General features: G+C 39.0%; 4 protein-coding genes across 8 annotated transcripts in view; 1 reads left to right on the top strand and 3 right to left on the bottom strand.

Moving 5' to 3' along the window:
• sdc2 (syndecan 2) overlaps window positions 1-7,154 on the bottom strand; it is a 50,132-nt gene extending 42,978 nt beyond the window's left edge. The window contains exon 1 of the mRNA XM_067612549.1: window positions 6,724-7,154. Coding sequence (XP_067468650.1) covers window positions 6,724-6,783 — 60 coding nt within the window. The 5' untranslated portion in view covers window positions 6,784-7,154. The remainder of the gene's footprint in view (window positions 1-6,723) is intronic.
• Window positions 7,155-10,507: 3,353 nt separating this feature from the next.
• LOC137198669 (protein phosphatase 1 regulatory subunit 36) lies at window positions 10,508-17,576 on the bottom strand. Its single transcript, XM_067612548.1, has 11 exons — window positions 17,454-17,576; window positions 17,166-17,230; window positions 16,985-17,068; window positions 16,690-16,826; window positions 16,436-16,505; window positions 16,231-16,329; window positions 15,873-16,013; window positions 15,009-15,051; window positions 14,014-14,243; window positions 12,029-12,229; window positions 10,508-11,143 (listed from the first exon to the last, which is right to left on the bottom strand). Exons 1-11 carry the CDS (start codon window positions 17,481-17,483, stop codon window positions 10,912-10,914), a joined length of 1,332 nt encoding a protein of 443 aa, XP_067468649.1. The 5' UTR covers window positions 17,484-17,576; the 3' UTR covers window positions 10,508-10,911.
• An 898-nt stretch (window positions 17,577-18,474) lies between these two features.
• On the bottom strand, window positions 18,475-27,363 carry LOC137198668 (probable thiopurine S-methyltransferase). Of its 3 annotated transcripts, none has more exons than XM_067612545.1 (9): window positions 27,143-27,363; window positions 21,966-22,088; window positions 21,490-21,582; window positions 20,488-20,620; window positions 19,573-19,625; window positions 19,406-19,480; window positions 19,136-19,221; window positions 18,999-19,043; window positions 18,475-18,807 (listed from the first exon to the last, which is right to left on the bottom strand). In XM_067612545.1, the coding sequence occupies exons 1-9, from the start codon at window positions 27,361-27,363 to the stop codon at window positions 18,689-18,691; spliced, it is 948 nt and encodes a 315-aa protein (XP_067468646.1). In that variant the 3' UTR covers window positions 18,475-18,688. The 3 variants fall into 3 exon arrangements, with proteins under 3 accessions (XP_067468646.1, XP_067468647.1, XP_067468648.1); XM_067612546.1 differs by lacking the exon at window positions 27,143-27,363 and adding an exon at window positions 23,660-23,948; XM_067612547.1 differs by lacking the exon at window positions 27,143-27,363 and adding an exon at window positions 23,749-23,945.
• LOC137198667 (exostosin-1c) overlaps window positions 22,157-27,687 on the top strand; it is an 88,205-nt gene continuing 82,674 nt past the window's right edge. The window contains exon 1 of one of the 3 annotated variants that reach the window (XM_067612544.1): window positions 22,157-22,177. The gene's annotated coding sequence lies outside the window, so the exon portion shown is untranslated. Of the gene's footprint in view, window positions 22,178-25,786; window positions 25,926-27,331; window positions 27,477-27,687 lie in introns of those variants that run through there. The other 2 variants (XM_067612543.1, XM_067612540.1) reach the window with 2 other exon arrangements.

Here is a 27,687-nt window from a genome sequence, read left to right as displayed (position 1 = left end):
GTCAATAAATTAGTGGGCTTATTACTAGTATTACCCTTCTCACAATAAAGGAAAAACCAATTTCAGTTCCGTTTTTTGATATCGCTAGGTTTTGAAGTAAAAGAGAACTACAGTAATTTTAGTATAGAACAATGGGGTAAGTGTAGAAGTCTTATAAATATCATAACATTTCTAGAATATAGTAGATATTGCCTCATGACATCAGCCTTCCTAGTCACAAATGTTGCTTTTCATGACTGCAAAGACACTTTAAATCAAATGCATTGTGTAAGTTTTCACATAACTTCACATTAGAGCAGAAAAAAATAAGTTGATTACCAACTTTAATTGTCACCAAGTAATTTTTCAAACATTCCCCATGATTCCAGCTTCTCAGGTGTGATTATTTTCTGCTTTTCTTTGTCTTATGTGATAGTTAAATTTTCTGGTTTTGGACTGTTAGCCAGACAAAACAAACTATTTCAAAACTTTACCCTGGGTTTCTGGGAAATTGTGACATTCTTGAGTATTTTCTGATATTTTATGGACCAAACAATGAATTGACTAATTGGGAAAATTCAAATAACCACTAGTTGTAGCCCTACTTAAGGTGACAAACAAAGAAAAGAAATCCTATAAAGTTGCACTAAATTGTCCATATTGCCCACCAGTGTTTGGCATTTTTGAGTAAAAGTGATCTATGTAAGTCAACACTGTTGTTTTCTGTTACTATTACAACTTGTTCTTATGTATTTTTTGTTCATTTTAAAATAAAAAGCATGAGTTCAAAATTATATCAATTTTCAGCTCTCTCAGTACAATCATTTTGGCTGGAGTGTTGTCTGCAGTGTCCTAAATTAACTTTGTGACTCACCTGCCAAGGAGACTAGTAGATGAAAAAATCCACCAGCCAAGCATATTTTTACCAGCCAATCCGAGTCATCATGCCAAATATTTTATTCCATGACTATTTTGGTACATTTACCCGCCAGTGTGGCGGACAGCCTTCCAAAATTTACTTGCCAAACAGAAAATCTACCTGGATTTGGTGCTTGGTGGGTGTTAATTTCATACCCTGGTAGTCTGACAATGGCCAAAATACATAATAATGATGATAGCTTGATAATAGCATGCTACATTAGTTCAAAAGAATTGGATCTTCTTTTTCTAATTAGATAAGAAAATTGAGAAAATGCAAAATATCTCTCACAGTGGTTGGAAAGTGAAAAGTAAAGTACTCTTACAAACTGTTACCAAAGCAGACCAGTAGTAATGCCAGAAAGCATTAGTGGCACTCAGTTTACCACATGGGTCTGTCTCTGTCATGTCACCCCCTGCTAAGTTAGGCACTTTTCACACCTCCCACAGCAAATCCCCAGACAGGTCCTGGCTTGGGAAAACCTGAACACCAAAAGGGAGACAGGGTTCACACTCGTCCCCCCACTGCTTTTTTCCCTCCCCTCCTCTCCTTCTCTTCCTCCCTTCCTCCCAAACTGGAAACAGGCAGCAGGCAGTTAAAAAAAAAAAAAAAGAAAGAAAGGAAGAAAACAGACATCCTGACACAGGGTTTTCCCCATTTCTCTTTGTCACAACCACAAACCCCTCCACCACAGTCCTGCCAAGGAAGTTTCCATTTGCTAAGCTAATTAAATAGAAGAAATAAAGAAGAAAGAGGGGAAGAAAGAGGGTGGGGACAGAGGAAAAAAGAGAAAGAATAATGTTCCAGGTCTACTGTGTGTAAATATTTTCATCCTAATTGCCACATGCACATGGAGGGAGTTTTGTTGTCCACCAATGGAGCCTCTGATATTCTCTTAGCTAAACGTGGCTGTGGCCCAACATGAACCAGTGCTGTTGTAGCAGGTTTTGCTGCTACCACATCTCCCTAATGTCTTTTCCCTATGTCTTGTTGGCTGGGATGACAGTGTATTTTAAACATGTGGTCATAAATATGCACAAAAACATGCCCACAGGGACATACAAAAGGCAGAGACGCACCGGTAAACGCACACCAACACATGCACAGTCAACACAGTTTGACTATTTGTGAGTCTTTACTAGTATGCACAAGTCACTGCCAAAGAAAGGGCCTCTTCCAACCTGTCAACAGGAGAGAGAGAGAGAGAGAGGAGGGGAGGCGGGAGAGGAAGAGGAGAGGGAGAGGAAAGCAGCTCCTTTCAGACACACATACGTCCTGCAGATGTTAGCAAATTCATTGCAAGCATACATCTTAAAAGAAGGGGAAAGAAGAAAAAAAAAAAGGGGGGGTGCATCTTGTGTGTAAGAAAAAAAAAATACTTTCCCTTCATTCCTTCCTGCTGCCTGAGAGGCAATATAATGCCACTGTTCTCAGCCTAATCCGAGACACTGTGGTAATGACAGGCAGCATCTTGAACATGCTGGCAGAGAGATGTGGAAAGGGGAGCGATGAAGAGAGAAAAAACAACACGAGGGAGGCAAGAGACCATGTGCGCGTATATGTGTGTTTATCTGCTTTTGTGTGCGTGCCTGCATGGTGACAAAACAGGAGTTCATGCGTGGACACAGATGGATTCAGGGAAAAAAAAAAAAAGAAGAAGAGGGGGGTGGTGCTTTCTGTTGTGCTTTCAGCGGTCCAGCAGCCCCTACCTACCTCCTGCCTTCTGTAGAGTCCATTAGCGATTGCATAATGCTTGGCAGACAGGGACCGAATGAATGTACCCCCTAAAGGGTCGGACACTAGCGAGGAGGTAGGTTGCTCTGCAGAGTAAGAAACTCAGTGTTCCCATGTGTGTCAGTGGCAGATTTATTAGAAAAAAAGAAAAAAAAAAAGAAAGAAAGAAAGCAGTGGCTTTTTTAGTCAGACAAAACACAAGCAGATGCATGCAGTGGGAGCTGGTTGTGTCTTCAGTTTGAGGAATTCTAGGTTAATGCAAAATAAAAGAGCATCATTAAATATACAGCAGGAGAAGCTGCAGTCGCACAGCACAGCATCTGGCCTCTGCTTCTATGTGGCATCCTTTCATTCCTCTCCTCCATCATTACCCTCTAATATGGTAACTTTTATTACATCCTTTATTTGGTCATTTTTATCCTTGCATATTATTCCTTCTCTGCTTCTCTTCTCCCTTTATATTTCCTCCTCTTGATCAAAAGAGTGATGGATAGACATATTTTGGATGGAGGTAAATTTTTCGTCCACCCACCACAGACAGGCGTTTTACTTATTCATCATGGAGTACATTGGAAATGAAGCGCTTAAGATGAAGGATATTGCTTCTATCACGAACAGAGGGAAAATGTCCAACGTACATGTCCTCATTCAGGCTCTGAAAGCCTTGTGCTGCGCCACAAAATGAGTGAAGCGTTGTATTCAGTTCAGTAGCCTTAGAGAGGGTGTCAGCAGGATTTAAAAAATACATTAAGAGCAGTGGAAAATAACACGCTTTTAGGATTAATTTCCTTCATATCAGTCGACACAGAAAAAAGAAAACCGTAGTGTGCGTTATTTGTTCTTGGTGCATCAAAGTGTGAAAGATATGTATGCAGATGTGTTTTGTGATAGGTGAGAATTGTCCAGGAAAATGCACTAGACGGTCAAGTTGAGAGGAAGGTCAGCGTGTGCCTCGGCGCTGTTCGTTTCATTACCACCAAATCAGCAGATAAAAAAAAAAACTAGCATTTGAGCCAGAAAATGAAACTTGAATACCGCCGTGAGACCTAGATAATACGTCCATCACAATACAGAGACTGCACCTTTTTACCCTCCCTTGAAAAGTCATCAAAGGCTTCAAGTTGAAGTCTTGTATTTGGCATCTTGGCCTTTTCACCCTTGAAATAACATAAGGGATTTTCCTGAGCTTAGCGTGACTTTTCTTTCTGACTGTTTGAAGGCAGTTTATCATAGTGATCCGACCTCATTTGCCCTTTTGAGAAAAGACTAAGATAGCTTTTGCCCTGTATCATCCTCATGAAAGGGGTCAGCCCATAACCAATACCCAGGAGGAAAAAAGCAGATATGTGAAATCTTCCTTTTGCTGACTCTTAAGTCCCTTGAACTTGTAACAACACTGACAGTCCATGTAATTTTGGGTCTCTATCTCCTTTTGCTTGCTCTTCCATTTCCCTTTCTCCCTCACACCCCCCCCCCCCCCCCCCCTTCTTCTTCTTCCACCACATTCCCGTTTTCCTCAACCTTCCTTGAAAGCTCATACCAAAATCCAGCGTTCCTCTGAAGTGATTCCTTTGAGTCCAGCATCAGAGTGCGAGACAGCACTCAGAACCCCTCTGTAAATCACAGATGTAAAGGGAGGTGAACAACACCCACGCTTCCCACCAAAACATGACACAAATTACAGACCACAACATCTGGTGAGTGGCGTACATTGAAACATAGCGGGGCGGGCTGAGCGTATTGCCTAGCTTAGCCCAGCCGAACTCTTCCTCCTCGTTCACAAAAGTTCTTGGGAGTAAAGAAGCGGAAAACCAGCCTGAGAGAGAGAGAGAGAGGAGCTGTAGAGCAGACCATTAAAGTTCCACATTAACTATGTTGACCTCATCTAATGACAGATATAATAACAACACAGCAGCACAGCTTCACTTTGCTTTGCATTCTGCAAAACAGTATTTTCTTTCAGCTGGAAGCTTCAACATGTGCAGAGACCTCACATGTTGCGTTACTGTAAAAAGCTTTACTAGCTTAGTAAGCTGGTAAGTAGGCAAGATACCCAAAAAAAGCAAAAGGTGTATAAATTGTATCTACAGTGAAGCACAAGCACTTTATATGATCTTATAGGATTGTGGAAAACTAAAAGAAATCAATTCTCTGGCTCAGTGATAAAATAATTAGTTTCCGAAGCCAGAAGCTGTGAAATGAATTGAGTTCTATCTGTAAGCTTTCAAAAGCAGCTGAGTGTTACTGTATCCCTGTGATGTGATGGGGTAATTAAAACACAGACAGATGTGCCTAAAGCAGGTTATCAACCACCTGTCAACACCAGTGCCAGTATTGAGAATCAATGTCACGTGTCAAGTTCCAACGAGGCCTTCGGGGGACACAGAGAGAGGGGGAGGCGGATATCGATCTGGTTAAAGTGTGTGTGTGTGTGTACTGGACGTGTGTTTGTGTGCATTATTTCTCTGTGTAAAGTAATGTTACACAGTTACACATGTCAATCCTGACATATTCTAATAATGGATTAGTGGATTCTTTAAAGATCATGGGATATTATGACCCCGTACAGAGTCCTGTGATCCAATATAGTACTGCAATACAAGCTACTTTTGAGAACTTTTAATTATTGTGGATACTGAGTCAGAAAAGTGTCGGCTGAACACACTTTTCAGGCTGTAATTTGTGGCGGTGTAGTATTGCAACCTCATAATTTGAGCAATGAGCATAAGCAACCGCATATTCATAATTCGAGTAAACAGATAAAAATAAAGTTAAATGAACTGAATTGTTGCGTACAGCGGCATAGCCTAGTGTGAAAAGAGATGATAGAAAATCATGTAAAAATTGTACTCTGGGGGTGACCTCATGCAAAACAATGAGTCATTAAAACAACAGTGTCTGAATCAGCTAATTGGACAAGCGGCTCTAACAGAGGAGGAGGCACTGCGCCAAGCGACAAGTCACAACCCAGAGAGAAACAACAGGAGGGGACAATAATGACAGGGGCTGCACATGAAAGTGCCAAAATCTGTCATCCCAACAACCGGGCCAATTTGCAGGGTGATGCACACTCAGTTAGGAGGCAAGACACTGACATCAAACCGAAATTGGATGAAGGAAACAACAAGGATGGAAAGTGAAGTAAAGATTGAATATCAGGCTTTTTTATGAGAAAGGGGGAAAAAAATGAGAAGTTAGAATATTGATCATATGTGCCCTAATTTAAATGTCACAACCGTTCAATGGTTGTGACATTTACCACCGCCACCGAAAAAAAACAGATTTATCTGTCTAGTAAGTTGGATTGCTCCAAAAATGATGGCATTTACTTGATGATGCATCTATTCCCGTGAGCATGAACCTGCACAGCTGTCAGAAGAGTCAACATCTTAAGGAGAAATCACTGTAGTAGAGCTACATACTCCTATAGAGGCACTCTGTGATCCTCAATAGTCAGTTTGGTGATCATCCTTCATTCCCTATGTCATATAGTCTATAATATTTCCACTTTATGTGACATATTCTTTAAATTACCACTCTGAAAAGTGTATTTTTTTGGTTATGGCTTTATTCATTCGATGGAGATATTTAAACACTAAATTAAAGCAGTTCGAATAAACTTTAGACATACATGTCCCTTTAAGATACTGTTTAAAAAACTGAAATTGAACACCTATAGGCAAGTAGTGAGACAAACACACTGATCTTTCTTGAGGTTGCCACCTGTATTTTGTTGTCTGATATGATGTAAAGAAAAGTGTTATAGCTTAAGTCTTGTGCAAAGTGGCAGCAAATAGGCCTGTCTGCTTGGTTGTCAGACACAGAGATTCAATGGACAAACACTTCTCGCCATCGTTTAAACTGCAAATTAAACCCATCCGCACTGTTTTTATTCAGTCATTTTAATAGCTGCGTTTTTGCACAAAACGGTGAATGACACACATGGAAACCCGCAAATGTTTCGAGCGTTTTCTGAAACAAACAGTGCAAAAAAAAAAAAAAAGCAGCAGCGAGTGTTCCGTGGACCCAAGTTGCATTTCTCCCCCACAGCTAAATCCCCCCGTTTTAAGTTGCCTTCCAAAAAAACTTACCCTTTCCCCGGAGAGGAAGACGGACAGCCCGAGGGTCAAAATTATCCAAACGTTCCTCATTATTCCGCTTTATTAATTCAAACGCGTTGTTACGAGCGAAATGTCAAAGCTTCCCCCCTTCTTCTCCTTCTTCTTCTTCTTCTTCTTCTTTCTCCCTCTCGCTTTCCTTGCACCCTTCGCTCCAACTCCTGCCGCTTCTCTCTCTCTCAGGAGTGGGATCCCACCGGATACGTGTTGCGTTTTGGTTATTCCTCCCCCCCTCTTCTCCAGGCACTTCTTTTCTTTTCTTTCTTTCTTTTGGAAATCTGACAAAATATATACAAATAAAGCGAGGATTAATTGCAAAGTCCTCCGCGCGCCTTGTCAGTGAAATCCGCACGAGACACCTAGCTCGCTCTCCTCTCCCTCAGCGCTCACTGGAAATAACGAGGAGGACAAAAAAAAAAAAAAAAAAAAAAAAGTGTAAAGCACGACTGACGCTCCGGTGAGTGCGTGCGCTCTTTTCGGCCATGTCACCGCGAGACCGGGAGAGAACTTGGCGACAAAGTAAAAAAGGAAACCAACAACAACACAACAATCATAACAAACCAATTATATTGTCTATTAACACGCTGTAAATCCTTACAATGATCAAAATTGATCATTGCCTCCCCCCTCCTCGCACTCCCCCAACCTCAAAACCACCACGAGGAGGTGCACGAGGAAAAAAGCCTCGCAGCCAATTGAGCCATTTATCTCCACATCTAGATAACGATCATTAATTGCCACTCTAATGAGGATTGTATAATTTCATTCAGTCACCGCACATTACAATCAAGCCTAGTGTTTAATATACAGCAGTGAGATTATGGACACATCTTGATTAGTCGTTCATTGCTGCTGTATTTCAGCATGTAATAAAATCAATACAGCACACGTCACCCTATTGGAGATAATACCACACAATAGAGATGGAGTTAAACACTGAAAGGAGATACTGTACATCAGTTTTGGTCCCCCCACCCCACCTCCCAAGTCTCATTGAGTTGAACTATTTATGGGCAAAGTCTCCCCCTGCTGGTATATATTAAAAACTCCCCCCATAATCAATCAATGGGATATTAGATTATTCAAAGTTTGTATCTGCAAACTCTGTGAGGAAAGTTTTACATTTAGGTCATTTTGTCTGGGAATTTAGTTTCCTGCCTGTAAGCTCTGTTTTGCAAGTTTGTGCATTCAGTTTCATGTTTGCAAGCTTGCAGCCACCAGCTGTCCACCTTTGATCCCCGTTTTAAGATTTCTACAGATTTATAGGCTATTTTACCTGGTTCTGTAAAGCCATTACAGCCGTGACTCACTGTTATTGATCACAGCAGCCCCAGAGAAACAAATCATTGCAAATGCTCAGTTTTCCGTAAGAAGCTTGAACTCATTCTTTTGCCACACAGTTTATTTAAGTTAACTAATTTACAATGCAAAGTTTACAGACAGGAAATGAAATGTTCAAATGTAAAACATGAAGCCTGGAAGTACAGAACTGAATATACAAACGTTCAACATAGAGTTTACAGGTATACGTTTACAAAACTAACATTACAGGTACAAAACTGTTCTCAAGTGTAGCTTTTTTAAGTATAGAAGTCTTGAGAAGACCATTAGATGGGAATGAAATTGCTGTGCGCTTTAAATACTTTGAAAATATGTGCAACTCATGTCCTTTTTGAGATTTTATGGTGGTTCAATTTATAAACTTGTGATTTTTTTCCACATAGCAGCCTTTAAATGGTCCACAGGCTTTCCAGCACAACTGCAGTCAAATGTCACAATAGTGGAAAACAGCATTTTCCCAGAACCTTTTGAAAACCACTAATCCTACCCGATAATGGTCTGCCCTTTGTGCACAGTCGAGCCTACAACTCTCCTGATCACAAGCACTGCCAAACTAGATTCTTTGGGCACCATCTTGGCACGTTAAAAGGCAGTTCTGCATTCAAAGGTGACTCCCCTCAAATACAGAAAATGCTTCAGTCAGTGCCAAGGACTGTGGAGGTACATTGTGCATTGGTGGTGTCACACAGTTATCTCATAAAATTAACATGTATCTATAATAAGTTGACTGAAATGTGAATATAATTTACTTCCCTTGGCACAGGTATATGTTGTAATATCTGTATTAAATGTTAACTTTAGGCTTAACTAAAGTGCAGAGTTTAACTACATGACATCACATCCTTGTTAAGAGTTTCCCGATCGTGATATATTGTACTTTAACCAATTAACCATTAACACTCAGATGGAAAGAGATGTGAGTCTTAGTGCCACTGTTGGATGAGGGTATTTTGAAGATGACAATTTCTGATGACTGATTAACAAGCATATTTGGATGTGTGCAGTGAATCAGCATTATGTAGCTTTTATGTGGAGATATCACAGGTATTTACCTGTTAATAAAATTTAATCTAACACTGGCACTTGTCCTTCATTTAATTGTGATTATCACAGCAAAAAGGGGACGCAATCAATAGCTATTGACACTCAATGATTTTGTTACTTTCCTCCTAGTGTTTTGAAACCCAGCTTTTGAATTTCAGGGACAAAATCAGATGGTAACATCAGGTAAAAGAATACTGCTGCATTTGCTGATGGGGTGAAGAGTGCTGTGTATTTTTCTTCGAGCAGGTAACTCTTTACATCACAGATAAAAGAAGAAAATTCTACTTCAAGTTCAGCAATTGTAGATTCACAGACTTTCAAACATACAAAGGTATCCAAAAGGTAACTCTGCAGAGTTGAAGGAGTAATTTGACATTTTGGGATGTTTGCTTATTTGCTTCCTTGCCGCAAGACCCGAGTAGTTTGCAACACCAAGAAATAGTCCCCCACATAACCACAACTTCAGTTTTTTGTACAGTTTGAACAAGCTATATATACTGTTTTAATTAGTGAGCTTTGGAGGTACTGGTAGGCTTTGCTACCTTTGGACAGAGCCAAGCTAACCGTTTCCCCCTGTTTCAAGTCTTTATGCTAAGCTAAGCTAACCAGTTGCTGGCTATAGCTTCATATTTACCGTACAGACATGTGAGTGATGTCGATCTTCTCATCTAATCCATCAGCAACAAAGTAAAGAAGGGTATTTACCAAAATGCTGAGCTATCTCTTTAAGGCTGTAGTTAAGATTGCAACCAACTGTAGAAGTATCTAACTGCTTGCCTGGTACTAGCCACAGTGCACTGGAGGGAGAACACAAGGAGAACAAGGGAGGAGACAGAGAGGGGAAATGAACGTGGCCATCAGAGGATGAAGACAGGACAGCAGAGGAGGAGAAAGAGTAACAGGTCCCATTTAAACCTGTACAATTTTCCTTGTCCTCATCAATTTCATCGACATCATCATCAACGGCAGAAAAACAAAGTGATGCCAGCCAGATCTGGACAGAGCAAGGGAGCGCTTGACTTAGTTGTTCTGGGTGTGGAAGAGTTTTCATTTAAATCAAGACCACTTAAAATGTTTCAAACTAATTTAAAGCGTATCTTCTAGCCCATCCCCCATCCTAATGCAAAAGCTTCCCAAGCCTTGTCCTTCTCCTCAGAGGGCTTAACTCCACTCCTGGTGTCCCAGATTACGTAGCCAATTAGGACGAAGGCAAAGCCCCTTCTGCTACCCAGCCTGGCTAAAGAGTGGTGTGTAGGAGTGTGTGTGTGTGTGTGTGTGTGTGTGTGTGTGTGTTTGTGGCACCGGTTCACTTTATTGTCAGCCCCGGTGTGAGGCAGCACAAGGACACAGAAAGACTCATGACAAACAAAACTCTGTTTGAAGACTGTATAATTTGATTTCCAGAATACATATTATACAATGTGAATTATGCATGCAATGAGCTGGACTTCCTTGAATTGAATATCTTTCAGACTCTATAGAAAGTGGAGACCTTCAAAGTTGTTATGGATTTCATTATATTTTATTCAACAGCACCACCAGCTGGCAAATAAGAGGCTGATTTAAATTCAAATCCACGCAAATATGGTGTGTGTGATGACAGTCTGGGGGAGAGCTTTTGAAAATGAGGCACACATAAGAATCAAAACCAGAGTGAAAGCTCGGCTGCTACCTGAATCTTTCTTCTTTCTTTTTGACCCTCTGGGCTACGCTGAGGAATACATTTGTATGTCTATGAACATTCAATATCTATGTTACGCCAGTGGAAATGCATACTCAATGCTTTGTGTAGGTGGTGCTACCATATCTGACAATGTCTGTCGACTTAGTTCTCATGAAGGATGACTTGCTACCTTCAACATGGATCCCAGGACGATCCTCACTGTTATTATTCGCATGATTCTCTGGTTCATCGTCCCCATCCTCATCTCTGTTGTTCTTCTGTTCTCCGTAGGGTATCAGGGTACTGTGGCTGAACTGTTTCAGTGGCTTGCCTAGAATCCCAAAGCTGATTTAAGAAAGAAATAAGAAGCAAAGAAAGAAAGATAGATAGACGGAAAGATAAAGGGGTAAAATGATTTTTTTTTTCTCCTCAGCCCCTATATTTTTGTCAATGCTATCTTGGAGGACAGATATATACAAAATCTCATACAACTGGTTAGATAAATATTCCTATCACATATAAAATCTGAGATTATTCAGCTCAACAGGGCAGTCTAGACAGAGGAATTGGGAGACACTGATAATAGAGTCGTGTCACCATGGTGTTATCACTTTCATCATGTCTTCACACTTTCTAAAAAGTTAAACATGAGGAACAGGAGAATGCACAAAAGTCAAAAATAAATAAATGAATCGCAGCTTATTACAGCTAAAACTATACTTTATATTCATCAAGATCTGAATGCAGGTTTAAAGCTCCACAATATATTTTTTTTATAATAAAGTTGATTCAAATGACTCTCTGTAATACAGTAGGGTCACTGTAGTGCCGGATCACTGAGAATCAACACCTTACTCTGCAGCTCTATGCAGCTTTTAGCTTATTCTTTTGGTTTTTCAACTGCAAATGCAGTAGATTCTCTTGGTTCTCATCAACTCCCCACATATACAGTACAATAAAACCATGGGCAGCCATTTCCAGCAATCAAGCTTTGACAAACAAAGTTCTTGCAATGCGACAAGCACAAAATGGCAATGAGCTGTCAGGAGTGGCTGGTAAAGAAAATCACACATCTAGCAAGATATAGACACAGATATTTTTCTTAGGAGTTGGTGGACAGACTATTTTCCTGACATTATCTTACATGTAGAGGTAACTGTTATTTTGTGTATGATAAATCGCATCCTCCTGAGTGCTATATGTTACATATTGTATAATGTTTTACTCTACCTGACACTGGCCAGCTGCTGGTTGAGCTCCTCTGTCAGGGCCTTGCTGTCGCAGTGCTCGGCCTGCAGCGGGCTCTGCCTCCTTGTCCGGCTGCTGGAGAACAGATGGGGTGACTGTTCTTTGGGCGAGGGCAGCAGAGAAACCATCAGTGGGGAACGCTGATTAACTATACTGCTCAGGGCAGGACGCCTCTGGGACACTCTGGGTAAAAAGTCAGATGAAGGAGCAGGGTCAAAAAACGGAAATGAACATATTGTACAGTACGTATTGATACCTTGGGGAAACATGCAAATGTAAAAGGCTGTATTGGAGGAAAGATAATTTTCATATATGAGTGTGCACAGATTGTTCCCTCATACATTTCACTTACAACAAGGCAAACTTTTCATCATGTTTACCTTTTACTCCTTGAATTCAACCAAATACTATCATACTAAAAACGTGTCTATATAGGAGCTCATCCACTCACAGACAAAAGATGTATAAGCATTCCACACATATGCCATTTTGTCATACTGTACATACTTATTAATATTCATGGTTGAAACCTCAACAAATAACCAGATCTAATTAATCAGGAGAGCTGCTATGGTAGCCAGCTTCTAAGATGCATGTTCTTTCTCAGTACAAATATAAAAAAAACAAACATACTCTAATAGATTTTTTTTTCAGTCACAATCTTTTCAATTTCTGCAAGACAGCTGGAAGCAGTGCTGAAGCTAGTCCAAATCACGTTGTGTACATCCACCCTCAGGAGGCGAGCAAGCTTCAAGCCCAGCTTTTGATTGTTTGGTCTCAACCTGACAGCAGGAGCGAACGCTGGGCCTCTGACAGCTTACACAACTGCCAATCTTGTGTCAGACACAGCCAAGCAACATAAAACAGGCTGTCAGACAGTCCCTCCTATCGGACAAAGCTATGACTGTCTACATCAATCATATTCCACTTAGATGTCTGACATGACATCCATCAAACACAAGTTTACAGCTGGAGCTATTTATTTATTTACCATGTGTCAAATCAAGATGAGACTGGTTAAAGAAAATCGATGGTTAGACAAAACAAATGAATTTTTTGGACTCATTAATAGACAGAAAAGTCTGAAGGGAGTGCTATTGAATAAGATACTATATGATCTTCATGATAAAATGTTCCTTAAAATGGATTAGTTTGTAGAGATAATCAAGATTAATAGCTATGGCTTTTGTCAGGGTTAGAGTCTGTCCAAACAAATTTCATTATGTGCAAAAAAACTATCCAGCAAGCCGGCCCATGGTAATAGTTTGGTCACAGATTAAATTCTGAATTCAGACCAAAAAAAAGAGAAACTTTCAACACAAAATGTTAAAAAAACAACAAAAAAAAAACAAGATATTGGTCATTAAGAAATCTATCATCCTTTCCTGTCTCATGCTTGGTGTTTATACAGCATTTTGATGTCTCACACATCAGCACAACACAAATTGTATGAAGTCCATGGTTGGGTAACAGGATTACAGAAAACAACATTTCTACTGGCTGAACACTTGACCATGGGTTCACAAACATTAACTCTGACCCGTGAATGTGCAGGAGCTCAAGGCCAAATTGCACTGTCGCCAGAAATGTATTCTTGAATTTGTCATTGGCTTGGTTTTCAATGGTAGTGAATGAGAGGCAAAGCACATATTCACAAAATTTGGTGCAAATATGACCAATATCAGACCTTTACTAACTCCACAGGGCTGTTATGTACTGTGGCTAACCCTCTCTAACTGGCCTGTGGGGGAGGAATTTCTTTCAAAACTGTTGATAATCATGAATTCACAGAGAAAGGAACATGAGTGTAACTTAAGAGCCAGTTGGGATCATAACATTGTCTATTTCAATAAATGTTTGGTTTGAAGTCATTGTGCAGGTGTTGTCAATCCAAATGTATTATACTAATACAAAATACATGTACAGTGACGATGATAGCACTACATGCAATCTTCACTTCAGCGTACCGTTGCTTGAATGTGCTATTACATCCTGTCTCCTTTGGGTCAACAACTCTCGTCTTCACTGAACCATTATCAGCAGTGGAGGTCATTCCTGAATCCCCATCAGTCCTGTTCCTCACCGCTATGTTGAAGGTGTCAGAGTACAAAAGACGCCCCACCTCCTCTTGGATGTCTCTGAGGTCCTTCCTGCCAAACGTCACCCAGGCCACATAGCAGAAGAAGCTGTACAAGCACTGGAAACAGAGAGTGAGGGAATTAAGGAGAGAGACGAATGTCACCTGGGGTTCTTTATTCTAAAATCAATTCTTTATTTAATTCATTTTAAACTTTTGACATTCATCCATTTTGTTCATTCTTTCATTGAATGAACATTCAGTATCCCTACTTTCTGTCTAGGGACCCAGGCAGCCACTTACTCTTCTGTGTTTTTAAAAGGTCACAACGACTATTTTTGTCCAAAAAAGGTCACATACAGAGCAGGCAATAAGCTACTGCTGTTAGCGTGATATTTCTCTCGCTGTCCACCCACCTGCCTAAATACCAGAGTGAGCCTGTCAAAGCAAAGCACCTGTGTTAAGTCAACATCCTACCACTAACTAGTTCATTTAGGCCACCAGGCATAACCAGCACTCAATGTTGTTCTGTTCTGCTCACTGCCATCTGTATTCACAGATGGTGAACTGGCCCTCACCGTGACCAACTGAAGGCTCCATTTTTGTGTGCACACAAAATACAGTTTTGAATGTTTCATTATGCTGCTTTTGTAAGAAAATACATTTTAAGTCAGTTACAAGTCAAATTGATTAGGTTTCTAGAAACGAGGGAACTGATTTACTATTATCAAACATATCCTTCATTTTTCAAGTTGATAGGAACAAGAGGGATAAATGGGGATACGCCAATTCCTAACATTCATATAACATTAAAGTACATATTCATTGAATCACTCCATTTGCATTTAGCGCGATTAATACCTTTGTAACTCTGATTGCACCTACCGCATGTAGCAGCCATTCTGTACTGTTTGGCGACATCTGGCCCCTGAAAAAATACAAAAGAGCTTTTTATGTTGTGGAAAACTGTGATTGGCTGATCTCCATTTGTGGATGATGTGATCATTTTAGCACAGTTTCTAATATTTTGGTTCAGGACCAATGAGTTGCATGGCTATATTTCGAGCAGGTACCTATATTTCAACAGTATGTAACTTTATTCAGTCGGGGTAGTATCAGTGAGGTCAGGATCTCTTTTTCAAGAGAAAACAAAGATCGACAATAACTGTAGAGTCAGTTCTCACATACAACCTCACAACCAGTCTACAAGAAACCACAGTTAAACTAATTTAAAATCAATAAACACTCAAGAGACAAATATAATAAATAAAAACAATTACAAGAGTCATAAAAAACATCACATAATAAAGATTTAACATTTCCAAAATGATCAAAATATTTTAGTTTGAGATCTGTTTGCAGTTTGTTCCATTTAAAAGATGTGTATTGCTTGAAATCATTCCCGGCAAGACAGTGTGCACATATGGGATATCTAAGGTTATGTAATTATTGGATCATGCAGTGATTTAAATGAGAGACGTGATATGAGACAGTCTGAGAACTCTGATAAGAGAGGTTTTTTTTTTAGATGTTAAGTATCTCAAGAGACGTTTATCTCTTTGTGTCAATATTAGATGGTTCTCCACTGATCTTACATCTTTAATTGGGCTAGAATGACAGCTGATTGTGAGTGATGGCTTATGTGCCTCACCCCTTTCAGATGATCATATCGTCTCAAAGCATACATCTGATAGAGATTCCTATATACCCAAAACTATACCCAGGAGGCTTTAAACCTGAACTACTCACTTGCGATATGCCGTGTGGCGATGCTGTGCCATATCCAAGTCCATGATCAGGCTGAAGTAGCACACAGCCAGCTTCTTCTGAGCAATCTTCAATTTGACCATAGTCTCCTCCATCATCTGGTGCTCTGTGACGATCTCTACACTGGCAGGTTGGTGGGAAAGAGAGTGAGGGTGTGGAAAGATGGAGGAAGAGACAGATAGAAATAGAAGCCACAGACATATAGTAGGCAGATAAAGAGAAGGGAAACACAGATCAAAAATACAACATCACAATAAAGGAAGTACCCACCAGCCTGTAAGATTCATGATGGCAATATACAGTACAACAGACAACATTCTTCCATCCTTTGTATACTTACACCATTAAAGGCTTAGGTTTATTCTCCAAGGACTTCTGCTCAAAGTAACAAGACAAGTAAAGAAGAAGGGCAGTCAGGACGTCATCTAGCGCTTTACTCCTGGATTCAGACAGGGAAGTAGTAGTACTGGGTGACTGATCTTTTCATACAATATATAAGCAAAGGAAATGGTGTGTATGTGTAAGTTATTTCATGCATTCCTTACTTCAATACAGCCATGAAGCAGAAAGGAATGGGAAGCAGATAATTCTCCTGTAGCAAACTGACAGCCACCTCTACAACACAAAGAGCCTTGTGAGAACAGGGTCAAAGGTCATTTAGCTCAAAAAGGCGGCATTCTTTCACACATAGCAAACTCCTATTTGTTTGACAATTACCAGTTACTCTTACAGGAGACAGAGGGAGAGTAGCTGACTTCATGTGCTTTTGTTATAAGTTCAACAACATATTAACACTTGCGTTTAACATCATCAATGGAGACATGATCCCCGAGTCTCTGCATCACCGAGGATCTGTATGCGTTCAGATGAGCAGGGCTCAGGCTCTTTCTAATACTCTGGCGCCCTCTATGGTTCAATGTACAGACCTCAGCCAACCTGAGGAGACAACAGTGACCATGTGCAGGTTAGTCTTTTATGTGAAGAACAAAATATTATGTCCAATGTGATTAAAAGGCCTATATTTCTCCTGTATTTTGAATTATGATGGGTGAATCATGCACACATATTAATACTGTTTGTTGACCCATGCCTACCACTCTGATCTGTGCTGAAGACAGTTGAAATTGACATTGGTTTGTCTTCTTTTCTTCAAAACACCCTCCTCTGCTGGAGCAGAACTACAAAACAAGAACAGATGTTGTTATATCGTTGAACAACTTCCCATTAGTGTAGCAGGTGCAGCAACTGCTGATAATCAATGTCCTCTGCCCTCACCTGACAAACTCTACTGTTTGGGATTCATCACTCCACACCCAGCGGCCAGTAGGCAGGACACTCACCTGCACGGTAAACCAGATACTAAAATGTTCAACTTTACGATGAATTACAACACTTATATCAGTCAGTAACGTCACACTTTAACATTTAAACGGCAGTCACTTTAACTGTTAGCTAACGCCGGTAGCAATAGACACCGGTATATTTGTAAAGATATGGAACGTTTTAAAGTTATGAAACGTCTTCAAAACTGTCATAATTCGCTTATTTCAACAGGCAACTTACATTTCTCGTCTCCTCATGATATTTCGGCATTTCTGTAAACAAAACTTTCCAAAAAAAATTTAGCTTTCGCTCCTTCTTCCTCGCCGTTTGCTAATGTTAGGCACCGTATCCAGGCAACAGCCAATGGGAAAGAAGCTGGCGTCCTGACGTATGGTTACGGTTATGACGTTTTTATATTCTGTCTGTATACAAGCACAAGTTCCATTCATAATAAATGTTTCTGTCTGTGTATACACTTAACTTGGACATTTTGTGTGCCATGTGTGAAAGTTTTGAAGAAACTTGAGTTCACCTGTTTTGGGACTGCACCAAAATATTCTGAACTGATATGACGAACTTTCTTCAAAGAAGTATATCTATAGATTAAAGTTATGCTGTTTGGAGCAAGGAACGGCGATTTCAAAGACTGTGATGTCTTATATATTCAATTCAATTCAATTATGCAACGAAAGGAGGGCTGCGGCTTCATCAAAACAGTGCAATGAGGGTGGGGGGCACATAGGGACATACATGGCATAAAACAGACAGTATTTATAGTAAGACACAATATAGTAATAGGCCTATAGTGAAAAAATAGTAAAAACACTGAGAAAAATATCAATATATGTACTAACTTGCATTATTTATGAGTTAGTATACTGTATATCTTAATTATTTGTAGTAGAGCTGTGCAAATGGCATATTGTTAACTTCGGTGTCTTCAGTACCACTTTTAGCATCTATTTGGACATCCTGAAACTAGTCGGATTGAATTGCAAAGCCATAAAAACTGTATCTATATGCGAAAAATAGCCTCTCATATGAGGAGAACCATCAAGCATCATAGCAATAATTATTACAGTACATTCTTCTCTCTTTAATATGTGCTTGCTTTGATGTCTGCATATAAAAGATTATGTTTTATATCAAGAAATTGTTCTATTAATATATTTTTCAAATGTGCCTATTTGCAACACTTAATATTGTCAACAGTATGCAGCAGCTACCCAACTTTTTTTTTTCCAATAAAGCCAAAGTCATATCTTTTTACAAAACATTATTTATTTTGTCAGGCATTCAAAACCTTACATCATACAATGATTTGAGGCTATATGACATTAAAAAATATGACATTTTATTTCCATATGCCTTCATTTTCCCTCAAAATTGCAACTGAGTCCAAGCATTAAACCTGTTTTTGCAATAAAATTCCCCAAATCTGCTTTTCTAAGCTCTCTAAACTTACAAGCTAGTGTTTAATTGCTCTTTGGAGAGATGAGGTGTACAGTTTCAGTCAGGTAGTCCAACCCCCAGGCTCGCTGTCTGTCTGTCAGGGCATCCACTGACTGCAGCAGCTCGATATCACATCTTTCCCCTGAGGAAAGAAAATGCACCGCCAATTAATTTCAACAAAAAAACTCTTATTTCCTTTTCTACTTGTCTAATCTGGGTATCAAAGTAACAGATCCTGCTAATATTTAAGTTCATTTTTGCATATTAGTATTATGATCCTCATATATACAGAAATACACTCAGCCATGAACGTTCATCCTTAATAAAACTCACCAAACAGACGAGTTACTTGCTCATCGGGCACAAAAAAGGGAGGTCCTGAAAGGCAAATACAGTCACAAATACCATCAAGACCAGGGATGTGTGTCTCTCACAGTGCCTGTCTTTTTAAACATGATATGGATAGTCACCTTTATATAACTCAGGATTGTACAGCAAAGTGTCCAAAAGGTATCTGCAGTCGCTGGCCATCAGAGAAATTATGAGAGCAGCATACCTGTGGTCATGTGAGAGAGAATGTAGTAAGACAACATGGAAAAAATGGATGATTTTATTCCAAAATGTAAACAAACTGTTATGTCTAATAAATTACCTGATGTTCATTTCTTAGAATGTTTTAAATTATCACTTTAAAATGCTAAATTTAATTTTTGGGTGTTTAGGAGTCATATTTTTCTTACTTTTCTCTGTCTTTTGGGTTGATGGCCACTAGGGATCCCCGGTCCCAAATTGCCCCAAACTGACCCTCAATGGAACTGTGAAATGGAAACAAGGAGTTTCTGTTCATATTCACCTGTTTCAAGTGATTTAACATCTATAAATGTATAAAAACATAATAGTTTCTTACCTGGAGAAGTTGTACAGGTCACATTGATATAGGGAGATATTTTTCTCTGAGCTCTGTGGAACAAAGACAATGTGGATGAACGTTTTCTAAATACATGCGGTTTTTTAGCAAGTAATGTAGTTTGGCAAATGGCAAATGGTCACTGCTCAATGCTGCATTGTTCTTATATACAGTATGCAATTAACTGGGCTTGAACTCTTGAACTCTAAAAGTGCAATATAGTGTTTTTGCATGCTTTAGTCTTTTTACGACAGATCATATAGCGTACTTAACATTACTGTCATTTTTCCATCGGATACCATAATGTTGGCTGCAATTTTCTTTGTTAATTCCTGTAAAACATTACTTTTAAGTTGCTTGACCTACAAATGTACCAATACACATTAACCATTAAAAAAAAAAAACTTCTATGAGTTTTTGAACCAATGAATGAAAAACGTAGTGTGTCTCATTTTATAGATGTGAAAATTACCACTGTACGACTCTATACCTGTTAGTGATGTGAAATAATGATGATTGATAGGTGTCCAAAATCCCAATTTACAGCTCCATTAAGTGGAAATGGTGAATAAATGAACTAGGGATTTATTTCAGATGCAACCTTATTCATTATGAACATCTGATTCAGGAATTTGACTTTTCTGATGTTAAGTATACTTGTGTTACAAGTATTACTTGTTATTTGTTTAAAAAAAGTGATTTGTGAGTAAATTTAATTGATAAATAGGCAAAAACATGAAAAAACTGGTTCTTTAAAGTGAAAGGTGGAAAAATATGTTCAATACATTTGCTACCACCTAAAACCATTGAATCATTTGCTTCTTTTTTTAAAATAAATGAAATGTATGGGTATGACGTTCATCCACATGCTATGAGTATGACTATTTATGCACGTATATGCGGTAGTTCACCTACCTTGTAAACCTTTGCTCCAGGTATGGCAGGGACAGGCTCCTCAATGTAGGTCATGTTGTTCTCCTCAAAGAACTGTTGAATGGCCTTTTCAGAGATCTCCACCCCAACCACTGAATGTCCCATGTCTGCTAGCCTGGGAGTCACAATGTAGAACAGAGACTTTAGGAGCAGGCAGTTAACATCACTGAGAAATTGTTTTAATTATAGAGTGTCCATATGTTTTTAATAGAAACTGGCACAAAAATTATGGCTGACATTTCAAATAACAAATGTGCTCTTTTGAACACAGTTCAGTTAAAATAAAACGATATATAATAATATAATCATTGTTTAGTTACATGTATGTTGCGGTGCTGCTGTGTCTGTATAAATTATTTTGTTGATGTAACTTCTTTTAGGCGTGTCATTTTCATACAAGGCAGGGCTGAACGATTTTGAAAAATTGATTATTTTGATTTTGCATTTATAATATGAATTGCGATATAAGAGGGAATGATCATTTTTACATAATTATTCTCAATTTCATTGAAAAACATATTAAAATGATTATGGTGTGATTTTTTGTGTGGATCTGTACCAAACAAAGATGTTTTCTTAAGTCTGTAGAATATGATGTTTAGGCCAGGACAGCTCTGCAGCACGACAATATTTAATTTAATTTGGTACTTTAACACACATTTCAATATTTTAACAAATATTGTGCCTCCTGCGATCTGAAACTTACAGTGGGCCATATTGTGATTTCAATAAAATTTCAATTAACTGTTCAGCCCTAATACAAGGTAAAAATATATATATATATATATATATATATGCCAAAACAGAGCAGCGCTTAATGGAATAACCTGCACCTTGCAGTGGCCCACCCTCACACAACCTTATGATCCTACAAATGTACAGACAACATGATAAGCAACGCATGAATTCATTATTCTGTCTCTCTAGTGCTGGGCTCAAGCCAGCAAAACTGTTCTTTGTTAGATGATGTCAGCTTTTTCATACCACTTCATGTCAACAGCTTTCCCGCAGAGAGGGAAGAAGAAGCGAACTCCTGTCCGTCCAGCAAGAACTTTATCAAAATTGTTCTCCAGCATCCTGTAAAAAAAAACACACCAAAACCACGATGATTAACAACAAACCACCAAATATTCCTGCTCATTTAATTTTAATAGTTAGTTAGAATTACACCATAAACATCTAAACTCAACGAAAAAAAAATCTTCAACAGAGTTCCAGTGAACTTCAGGCGTGCAGCAAGTAAAAGAGGTGGCATTGTTTGGGCTGAATTTAAATAGTCCTTATTAGCCTTGTAAACCAGTGATTTGTTTGTGCAGCTTTTCTGGCATTTTTATTGGATCACTGGAGAGGGTAATGCAGATTTACAGTTGATATAATCTTGTTAAATAACACATGCACAAAGGTGGAATTTTGTTTTCCCTCATTCCACTGAGAAGGTAGATAAAACTGGGGGTCTTTACTTGTGTACATGGGACTGATGGAAGCCAATTCTGTTTTCCTGCCAGCGGTCCTCCCATTCTCCAAGCGTCATGACCCGATCTGCCTGCGGTGCCAGCATGCTGGTGATGTTTGTCTGACCCCAACTAAAGGGGGGATAACAAAGAACAGAGGGACAGAGAAAGCAATGAATGAATGGAGAGAATAGCATTCATATCTGCGGCTGGAGACAGGGGTGAGTACACATTGTCACGCGTTTCCGCACATAAACACATGTGAAACAGCTGCGCGGTGAATGCATGTGGGAAAGCCACGATGCAAAAAATTGGCATTAAAAAAAGGCAGTGAATTGCTCATTTGTGATGTTTGACAGCTGCTGAACCGGAGCATTTAACAAGCCTTTACAGAACATTTAACAGGCTTGTAGGGTTTGCGAAACCATGCCCTCTAATTGCATTTTATTCTACTGGTAGATTATTACAGAAGAAGAATCAGCTGTTGCCGGAATAGACAGAACTGAGGTTAAAGGTCATGAAGTCAGATATACACGGTAATCTATGCCCTGTAATGTGTAAACACACTGGAAAACTAGAAGGTTAAAGTTTACAGCCTGTATGCTTTTATCTCAGGAAGAACTGGTCCAACTTCTTGAAATAAAAGCATTTCTATTTGTCACGCGAGTGCCCAAACACATTAGCAAACATGTTTGCATAACATAACAACTAAGTACATTTACTCAACTTTACTTTGGTACAATTTTGAGGTACTTTACTTGAGTATTTCCATTTTATGCTACTTTATACTTCCATTCCACTACATGTTAGAGATAAATATCGTACTTTCTACTCATCTATTTGACAGCTTTAGTTACTTTTCAGATGACAATTTGACACAATGGAAAATATAACAAGCTTTTAAAATACAACACATTGTTAAAGATGAAACCAGAGGTTTCCAACCTTTTTGGCTTTTGATGTCTTATAAAAAGCAGTGTGTAGTCGAGGTCACATTTCAGATATCTACAAACTGTTAACAGCTCCACCAAATAGTGATTTTTCCCTCTAAACTCATCACATGGTTTCAGTTAAATAAATGTTCAAATGATCCAATATTTCACCAAAAATCAAAGACTAGAGAAAAAGTCCAAAAACTTAAAACAGATTTGTGTATCAGAACTTTGTTTTTTCTTCTTTCCTCTCCCATTAATCATTTCACAACCCGTCAGATTTATCTGGTGACACCTTGGGGGGCCCCTGACCCCTAGGTTGGGAACCACTGAACTGAACTGGTTAACTGTTTATAAAGTAGTTGAAACTAGCTCCACCTCCAGCAGCTACAACAGTAACATGCTGCTCACACACTCACACAATGCTTCACTATTAATGATGTCATAACATATCAGTCAGAGGGACGAAACGAGTACTTTTACTTATACTTATAGTACGTTTTGCTGCTGATACTTATGTACTTATACTTAAGTAGGATTTTTTCATGCAGGTTTTTTACTTGTAATGGAGTATTTTTACATTGCTGTATTGGTACTTTTACTGAAGTAAAGGATCTAAATACTTCGTCCACCTCTGCATAACGAGAAATCTTTTCTAATGTAAATACATTTGATGTTATAAGGAATAAATCATAGAATGTCATATAATGACCAGACGCGATTCAATCTGTAATAGTTACGCAACTATTTCAAAGTCAGATCCTAGCTTACCAATCAGCAGTCTGACACAGAAGCAGCATTAGCATTTTAAGGAGAAAACGTGAATCCCTCATATCTGTCATGTCAAATCAAAAGCGTACCTTTCCTAACTGAAGACAGCTGATATTTGTTCAGCAGCACACCGGCAGCAGCAGCATTGAGCGTTCAGCTATTTCAATCAATGCACGGAAATTTAAATGTGAATTATTGTCCTGAGTTTAGTTTGTCAGGCGATGAATTCGCGCTACTACTAGTCGATGGTTTGACAATCGCAGCGAAAGTGGCATGATATGTGGAAAAAGTAATGCCTGACAGGCTAAACCCAGGAATTAAAAAAAGTCTTACCAGCCGGTTTTACTTCTGGTTTGGGTGGAGCCTGATGCTGCATTCAGGTAACGTGGGAAATGTGAAATATTCCAGCATCCTATACAACATTATCTCAACGTTTAAATGCTTTGCCCAAATTCAAAGGCCCAGCAGTTATTGTAAGCTTAATAAAATTGGGACACATAGGCTAAATGTACTCAAGTACAGAAAAAATGTTTTCCCCTACTTTATAGTAACCATATTAGACTGTTACCTAAACAATCCAACAAGTAGCCTTTTAGGCTTTAAATAAGACTATTTTTAAACAAATATTTCTTCTGAGACAAGGTGTCTATCAGAGGCTGATGGGATTAGTTTGCAGGTATTTGGTCATAAACCAGGTAAATAATTAATTGACCTGCTAAGCAATATTTAAGAAGATTCAGACAGGACATTGAACCTAGCTGCTCATTATGTGACCATCATACCAAGGATGTTTTTCATCTGTTTTGTTACTGTAATTACACCGAGAGATTCTGGAAGCAAGTTATGGATACTGTTTCCTCTTTATCCCCATTTACTTCCATGAGGTTTGAAAATTTGGATGTACTGACTTAAAGAAAGAGGACTTTGACCTTTTTTTTTTTTTTCAAAATTCATCAAAATTCAATAGAAGCAAAGCATTATTTTCTCTTTTCATGAATGATGTCAAGAAAATAAGTATAATCTCCTCTTCTCTGAACAAAAAGGCTGTTAAAACTGTCAGACTAATCAATAGATACAATTTGCATAATTTCTTTCCCCAGATTTACTCAATTTACTTAATTTTGTTCCCATTACTTTTTTTAAAAAAAAACTTATTTTATGTTCTTTGCTTTGTATGCATGTTTTTCTGTCTCCTCCCTGTGGCATTTTATGTTATATTGTTAAAAACTTGAATATTATAAATAAAGTTAATGAGGGGAAAATAACATTTTTGACCTGACTATGTATGGTCATATAGAGAACAGGTTATCAGCCACAGTTCAGTCTGAGGGGAAAATTATGTCAATGTCATTTAGATTCATCTTCATCATTAGTTGTCCAGACATGCTAAAAAAGCAAAACTGTCTAATGTTACCTCATGGTGGCGCTAGAGGAAAAGTCATTGGATTACCAAAGGCTTTATCTTCTAGGGACCACTAATGTCTGTACAGACTTTAATGACACTCCATCCAATAGTTTTTAACTTTATCATTTCTCTGGAATTATGTTTCTACCCAGCTGTCCAATGTTTGCTGGCTTTTTTATTTATTTATTTATTTTAGCTCTGAATAGCTGTTGTCTCCACCAACTTAAGAGAATAATATGTCTTTAGCTTGATATGTGGGCTTTTTCTCAACAGCTTGCTGCTAAATGTCTGTTTTCTGTTTATTTATTTTAATTTGTCTTTATTCATATTTTGTTAGCACATATGCTCTGCTAAATAAATGAATGAATAGTAGGCTAGTTAGTGCCATGGTTCTCTGAGGGGGTCATAGGGATTTATGGTACTCCAAAGCACAGTTGCATTTTAACGGGTAGTTCCGGGTCTGAAAAGTGAAGCCAGTGCGGAAGTGACTTAAACCTACATTCTCTCTAACGACCAGCAGGGGGCGATTATGCTGTCTATAAGAAAATGACCATACTTCTCACTCGTTATATTACCTCACTAAACAGTTTTCTAATGAGTTTATGGTCTCAATCGCTAGTTTCAAGTCTTCTTCAACACATCATGATGTTCATTGCGTAAATTATGGTCCATTTAGCAACAACGTTGGTTAGATAACGTAACCATGGTAACTCCTGATTCATAGGGTAGCTGTAGCTGTCACTATTTCAGTGTGTTTTCAGTTCATGAAAGATAATTGTAACATTTTGGTGGCCGTAAAAGTCATGGTCAGTGTTTAGTTATACTAAAAGACCCTGATGAGTCAGATGTTCAGTTTTTCTGGTAAGTACATTTTGTTTTAATGGTTTTAAGCCTGTTTTTCACTAGCAGGAATTAGCACTAGCATTATCACAGTTAACCATTCTGGCTCCAAAAATCCAAGATGGCGACGGTCAAAATGCCAAACTCGAGGCTTCAAAAGTTCAAAACAAGAGTCCTGCGTCGCGGTGGCTACACCCATTATTTCTTTCTAGTCTATGGTCGAGTGCTCTAACGTTAGCCTAATTTGAAAAGCTCATCAGGATAGACAGTTTTACACATTAATTAAAAAATAATAATAACAACAACAAGAATAACGATGATAATAGGCAAATAATGATAATAATTGTCTTTTTTACATTTCAGTTGTTGAGATTAATTTATATTTAAATGTCATTTTGATTCTTAATGCACTCTTTCTTTATTTCTGTAAAAGCCTGCTGAAACCACTTTCAGACAGTGACATCTGTCAGTAATCCTCAGAAAGCTTCAGCACTGTTGCTCAGTGATTAGTCTCGCTTGCACAGCCTGTCTCTCTCTCCACACTTTGTTCTATCGAGCGCTGCGCTGTAAAGCCAGGAACCAAATCCAGAGATGAGATATAACTAGCACGGTCCAAAGCAACACAATGTGAATGCAGAGAGAAATAAAGCAATTAGGGTGATTCTCTCTCTCTTTCTCTCTCTCTCTCTCTCTCTGGACACAGAGCGGCGCAAGAGTCTCAGAAATGCCGGTTTTACTGTGGAAGTGAAGGCGCTGTGACACTCAGTTCATGTACCCTATTATCACCCCGTCATCATGTACCCATTCAATGCGTTAACATTTGGAAGACATTTGCTAGTCACCACATCAGCACAATAAGCTGTCTATGTTGGAAAGGTTTTAAAATGAAAATAGGCCTAATGGTGCTGCTATTTTTAACAACTCAACATTGATTCTTAACCTCCATAATTGGGCTCTTGGGGCCTCCCCCATATAATATATGTGGAGTAGGCTATGTGCATGAGTCTTTTTGCCACAATAAAGAAGCATATTACTTGTAATTTTATTTAGAGTAGACAAGTAATGCATTAAACAGCATATTCTCATCACTATTGACATATGGTCTGCGACTGATTCAGCTGTTGAAACTACAACAAAATCCCCTCTACAAAATATCACCATGGTAGTGAAGGTTTGTGTAAAGGTGACACGACGGCAATCTTCAGCCACAATAAACAGCAGGCTACATTTACAGGCACCTTGGGAGATGTGACGTTCCTCCATGTCGGTTCAGTTCCTGTGCGTAATTCAGTGTTTCCAAAGCGCTCCAGTTGCGCGGGGGTCGCATCCAGATGTGTGTGTTTTTCTTTACGGTGCGACGAAGACGTCGAGGAGCCTCTGAACCAATCACTACCGCCCGGGGGCGGGTCGTGTGTGGACTGTTGTGGATATGGAAAATGGACACACGCACATTCATCATTCATATCCCGAAGGGGGGGACCTGCGCTTGTACGCTGAATTGATTCGCAAATGCCCGGCCGTGGTGTGAAAAGGAAAATTATCAGAGAGGGGAAGAGCGTGGTTCTCCACCTGGTAAGAGCGAGCTCTCTGTCGGGGAGAAGTCGGAGCGCAAAGGAGGGGGGGTGGGATTGCACTGGTGATTTCTGCTGTCTATGTTTAGAGGCTGTGTTTATTGTGGATGCATCTTAGCAATAGTGTATACATCTATTATTCTGCTGAGATTGTAGATTACTAGGCTACATCTTCTGTATTCAGAGTTATAGAGTATTCCTCTCTAGGCTCA

This window comes from Thunnus thynnus, chromosome 15 (assembly GCF_963924715.1).
Source record: "Thunnus thynnus chromosome 15, fThuThy2.1, whole genome shotgun sequence".
Taxonomy (NCBI): domain Eukaryota; kingdom Metazoa; phylum Chordata; class Actinopteri; order Scombriformes; family Scombridae; genus Thunnus; species Thunnus thynnus.
This window is presented reverse-complemented; position numbering and strand designations above follow the sequence as displayed.